Source organism: Ruditapes philippinarum, unplaced genomic scaffold (genome assembly GCF_026571515.1).
Source record: "Ruditapes philippinarum isolate M1 unplaced genomic scaffold, ASM2657151v2 ctg26064_1_1_1_1, whole genome shotgun sequence".
NCBI classification, from domain to species: domain Eukaryota; kingdom Metazoa; phylum Mollusca; class Bivalvia; order Venerida; family Veneridae; genus Ruditapes; species Ruditapes philippinarum.
Window position 1 is genome coordinate 1 of NW_026859204.1, and position 6,079 is coordinate 6,079.

Genomic DNA, 6,079 nt, shown 5'->3' on the forward strand with positions numbered 1-6,079 from the left:
TTTCATACTACATTTTGTCCGGATTGTAAGACAACCTGAAACAATAATGGTCAAATGGCACATTCAAGCTTTACCGATGACGGAATACCTAAAATATTTTTCATGTGCATTGCTTTAGGTGGTGGTAGTTTGGTAGTTTTCACTCCGGATCACGACAGTAATACTGATAACTTCTGTAGATGCCATAGCACAGGTACAGGAAAAACAATTTTAGAAAGCATTTCATCATCAAACACAAGGAAAGTAACCTGCAACGTCCGGGAATCGAACGATTAACATTACAATGCTCTATACTACTCAACGTTTTGCTAAGCACCATATGTTGGAGTATGATTATGTCACGGAAAGATAACCCATGTCCACGCGCTTTGATATGTCGTTTTTTATATTTGTTTGATTGTTCATTAATTGAAACATCCATCACTTGTTTACATGCTATGGGACTAACTTAAGGGTTAATACTTAAGAACAAAGCTCGATCCAAACGTGATACATGTTTGGTGTCCTGCTAGGCTCTTTGCCAGTTTTCCTGTGTTGCTGGGTGGTGTGGGAGGAAGAGCGATTACTGAATGCCAACCTTCGTTGTATATCTTGTTTTTCTTTTTTCTATTTCACCTGACCAGGAACTGGTCAAAGTAAGATATACATGTAGTGATGGGGCTATGTCTGGTGTCCGTCGTAGTGCGTCATGCTTCGTTTGTCGTCAACATTTGTGTTGTTAACACGCTAGCAGTCATAGTTTTTATTGGGTCATAATAAAACTTTGTCAGAATGTTTGCCGAAATATAATACAGGTCGATTTCGCGTATGGGTCATCTCTGGTCAAAAACTAGGTCACAGGAGCGAAAAATAGAAAAATCTTGTTAACGCTCTAGTGGTTACAGTTTTGATTCAAATATCCTAGAAATTGATAAAAAGGTTGTTTTCATAATTTCTAAGTCAAGTTCGAATATAGTTCATCTCCGGTCAAAAACTAGATTATTGGAAATAAACTTAGAAAAATCTTGGTATCATTCTAGTGTCTGCAGTTTTAATCCAAATATTCTGGAAATTGGTCTGGAAAAATTGTTTTGATGTTTTAGGTCAAGTTTGCATATGGGTTGTCTCGGGTCAAAAACTAGATCACCGGAGGTAAAAATAGAAAGATCTTGTAAACGGTCTACTGGCTGCGGTTATGATCCAAATATCCTGGACAATGATAAGGCAGGTTGTTTGAATTATTTCTAGGTCAATCTGGAATATGGGTCTGAAAGATTGTGTTGATGATTTCTTCTTAAATATTGGTCACTTAGGCTCGAAAACTAGGACACATGCCCAGAAAATTTAACCTTGTTAACAACCTAATGGTCATTTTTTAACTCTGTTGTCATCAAACTTGGTTAGAATGCTTGTCTGGTAAATTGCTTGGAGTATTTCAAAAATTTCATCTCTGAAGTAAAAATGGGTCACAGGAGCTAAAAATAGTACAATATTGTTTACTTTCTAGTGCCTACTGTTGTTATCCAAATATCCTGGAAATTGGTATGCAAGTATGTTTTCATCATTTCTAGCTCTAGTTTGAATATGGGTCACCTTGGCTCAAAAACATGGTCACTGCCCAAATATTGAAAACAAACCTTGATAACACTAGATGACACAATGTTTACTGAATTATCATCAAACCTCATCAAGATGCTTGTCTAAGTAATTGCTCGGGTGAGTTTGAAGGGTCAGGTGAGCGATCTAGGGTCCTCTTGGCTCTCTTGTTTCAATTTTTTGTTTGGTACAATATGTTGAAAACATTGATTAGTTCGATTTATGATTTTTAGATATATTTGTATGACTGCAGATTGAAAATAAAGTGTAAGAATAGAAAATGCGCAAGAAATACATTCAGTCGTGAGTAAAAATGTTTCAGAATGAAAATAATCTTTTGCCCATTATTACAGGAAGGACTATTTCCAACTTACATATTCGTATTGATATAATGAGTTCATATTACTTCCCAATTTTATTACTCTCACGTTTGACGTCTACGAATAGACTCCAAATACAGTCAGAATTGATGTTGTGGAATATTTTACGGTTTCCATTTTTACGTCAACACAATTGTTGCAGGGTTGTATATTTTCCCTTGACCAACCTGCCGAAATTCTGTTGTGCTTCCACTGACAAAACAGTATAATTCCTGGGCATCTGCGACATTTCTTTTTTTTTATTTTATCTTACTTTCACACTTTTGAAGATAATGCTTTCAAACGAATTTAAATGTGTACTTGTATACATGTACTTCATAATTTAGAAATGATATTTGCTAAACAATCTTCTTCAATATTGAACTGTAAGAAGGAACAAAACGAATGTATATTTAAACAAATAATACTTTTATCCCTCCATAAATATATTTGTAGGGTTTTCTGTCATTGTTCATTCTAAGAAAAGGTCATTTATCGATAAGCTAGTCATCAAATGTTATATTCATGTTGACATCATGAATGAAACGATAAACGATAAACAAAATTATTGATATATGTTTTATCATTATTGCTTTTTTTCTTTTATTTTTTTCTATTTTTATCCTTTTTTATTTACTTTTTTATTTGTTTTTTTTTATTTTCACTTCTAGCTATCGAAAATAAAACTTACACTGATGATTCACATCATCAAAATAATATAATGAACTGGTTATTCTTAAGAATGAGACATCAGTGTTGATTAATATTGACAGTAGTTCAGTTACCTGTCTATCTCGCATCGTTGAACCTTCATTTGAGTGGTATTGAACACATCTGCGGATGTATATAAATTCAAACTTTCATTTTTACCATAATAAAAAAATATTGAATCCTGCATAAGCTGATGATTGGGGGCATGAACGGTAACTAGCAATTTCCAATAGCTTTCTCGAACAGGTTTGATCAAACCGAGCCTGCAACAATATCTATTTTGTCGTTGTCACGTTATCTAGAGATTTCGTTTCATTGTAGTTTATTCGTATTAGTTTACTGTGCTTCATTTCTTAATGATATTTCAAATATACTTGCAGTTGAAAAGGCCGTAGTTACAACCGAGGAGCCAGGTAATACAACATTTCTTATCTAAAAAAACACTTCAGTAAACAGTAAACATTAAAGGAGCTCCTATGGGGTCTGAATGCCTACAAACATGCAATATTAAATCCTTCCAACTGGGACATGTAACACACATTTGAATGACTGCTAGATACAGATGTGTAGTATCTTTCATCCGTTAATAATTAAAATAATTTTCTTTATAAAAACTAGTAAAACAATACAATATAATTTAACAAAACATGCTTTTTTGTGTGTGCTTTTTTATCGTCATTTTCAGCTTGGCTGTTGAAGAGAGACCACAGCATTTCGGACTTAGATACTCATATAAATTGTATAATGAATAGGTTGTAAACTGGCAGAGGTCGATCTTGTAATAAATATTGATGCATCATCAAGTATGACGGAGTCTAATTTCCTGGAGATGCTTGATTTCTGCAAAGATATTGTGGACTACACTGATGTAGACAGTGGTAGTGCTCGAATTGGTATTCTCGTATTCAGTACAGACGCAGAGATTCAATTCCATTTGAATAAATACAATACCACTGCAGCAGTGAAAGCCGCTATTGATAAAATAGAATTTATTTACGGAAGAACAAACACTGCAGCTGCTTTAAGGACTATGCACTCAAGAATGTTCACAAGATCTAATGGAGATCGTCCGGAAGTTCCAAATGTCGGTATTCTGTTAACAGATGGTGTTTCAAATTTAGACATTAGAAGAACTATCCCAGAGGCAAACAATGCTAGGACGAAAGATATCGAATTATATGCCATTGGTTAGAAAACTTAATGAATTTGAGTCATGTAGAAATGATGTTATCAAGTACAGTTAATGTTTTTGGAAAAACAAATAAGTTAATTTAAGTTTCTCAGAAAAATATTTTAAAGAATTGTAAATGCCTGTGGTAAAATAATTTGATTGATTTGATTGATTTGAATTTCTAAGAAATCTTTATATAAAGTAACGTATTTTTCATAAGTATAACTAATTAATTCGACTTTCTTTGAAGTATTATTATTGTATAATTATACTGTAAGTATAATAGTTTAATTAATTTTAGGTTCTTAGATATATAAGTATCGCTTGCGCCTTTGGTAAAGTAATTTGATTACTCTGGGTGCTTTAAAAATGTTCTAAAAAAGTTATGTATTTGCCATTTATAAATCATAGGAAATGAGTATCGCTTCTAAGAAATGTTCATAATTATTTTTATGCCTTTAAAAATTCAACTAGCTTTTAACTTGCTAACTGGCATATATGCCTTTGGTTATTTTTATTTACTCGAGTTCATTAGAGGTATTGTTATAAAGTATTGTAAAATAATGTATATAGCATAGTGTACTATAAAATTATAACAGTCTGAGTAAATATCTCTGCGTTGCAACATTGCTTGAAAATATGTCCAGACAAATGTTCTTTTATACTGTATTGATCACTGTTATTTAGTTTATCTTATTAAAACAAAAAGAGGCTTCTTCTATAAGGTAATGAGCAACATTTTACTTTTTTAAAAATAGTTCATATTATACGGCTTTTATTATAAGAAACATACAACATTATAGAACATTAAAAACTATCTTTACGATAAATGAAATGCTATAAAGCAAATATTGAAATTTATAGGCTAACCAATATATCAAACATATTCAAATCAAAATACGATCCAATAGATTTAAATAAATATAGTGTTTTTCTATTGTTTTTCTATAAGAAAGCATAATCAAGCTATGCGTTTATTTAATCTCATTTCCTAAAGCAAAGTAAGCAAATACCTTTTATTATATATTTTATAAAAGATTTAATTTTCCAGGCAATAAATTTGCAACATGACAATTTTTCTCTTAGGATCATGTGTCAAATATTATGGTAAACATTTATAACTTTTTTTTAATTTCTTATTTTAGGTATCAAAGTATCAGACACACAAGAACTTGACAGTATAGCTAACACCCCAACGGATCAGTTTAGATTCCTTGTAAAGACTTTTGAAGAGCTCGCTGGATTGACCGAGAAAATCATTTGTGGTGAAAGATTCGGTGCTGGATGCGGTAATATTTTTATTCTCCCCGAAAGGTGTTTATAAAGTCGCCGGTTTGTCAGTCCATCTGTACGGGCTAACATCTAATAGTCTACAAGTACAAATGTTGCTGCAATGCAGCAATTGAGAAGCTCCGCGCAAAAAAATGTGCTCATTACAGATACATTACCAAATTATTCCTAAGCACAGGTCATGTTATATTCAGATTAGGTACTATTGTAGATTTTTCCGAATGTTTTGTAAAGCATTTTTTGCATAATTATGCTTTTCTTATGCACTGTCCATAATTAAAAAGAGGGGAACAATTTTTTAATATAAAAATGCTTTCACTGATGCCTACCTGGTAAGGAAAGTAATTCCATTGAATACAAACAAGACTTGTATATATGTTCTTCATATATGGTATCGGCGACCTTATCAATACTCATATATTCATTAAAATGATTATCTTGATCTATCACTTAGTTCGTAAAGGTTGCTTTTTGCATTGGTTATATAAAAATAATCTCAGTCAAAGTATTTGTTGAGAGAGATACGTTACGTGATTGCTATTCGCCTTTGTGGATAGGTACTGTAAATATTGTGTTTCTGTAAATGAGAAGACAACACTACAAAGACCCTTTTAACTGAGTAAATGAATATTTTGTAATAAGCTTTATCATAAGCTTGATCTATTAAAGATGATAACTCTTGTCACAAATTGGATTGACTTTCAAAACGAAAAGCCTCGGAGGACTAGTTTGTGTATCAAAGTATGAATTATTTATAGGCTTATATGATGACTTCTATAGTTCATTTATACATTCTTTTATTGCTCATTTATTTTACGGTTTTAATGGTTTAGTTGAAGATTGAAGAATTGTTTTATGCTTGTTTTAAAAATAAAATTTAGTTCATTACCTCTATTTTCTCAGGTAAACAGACAATACGTTAGTCTTTCCTATAATAAAACCGATATTGTATATAAATATCTTGCTATCAGAA

At 31.8% G+C, this 6,079-nt stretch overlaps 1 protein-coding gene across 1 annotated transcript; it reads left to right on the forward strand.

Annotated features, from left to right (window-relative positions):
• Positions 1 to 3,025: 3,025 nt before the first annotated feature.
• Positions 3,026 to 5,426, forward strand: LOC132755606 (matrilin-3-like; the record flags this gene model as incomplete). The annotated part of the gene is made up of 3 exons (XM_060746495.1): positions 3,026 to 3,058; positions 3,398 to 3,832; positions 4,962 to 5,426. Coding segments are annotated over 3 exons (647 nt in total), but the record flags the coding sequence as incomplete, so codon positions are not given.
• Positions 5,427 to 6,079: the final 653 nt, after the last annotated feature.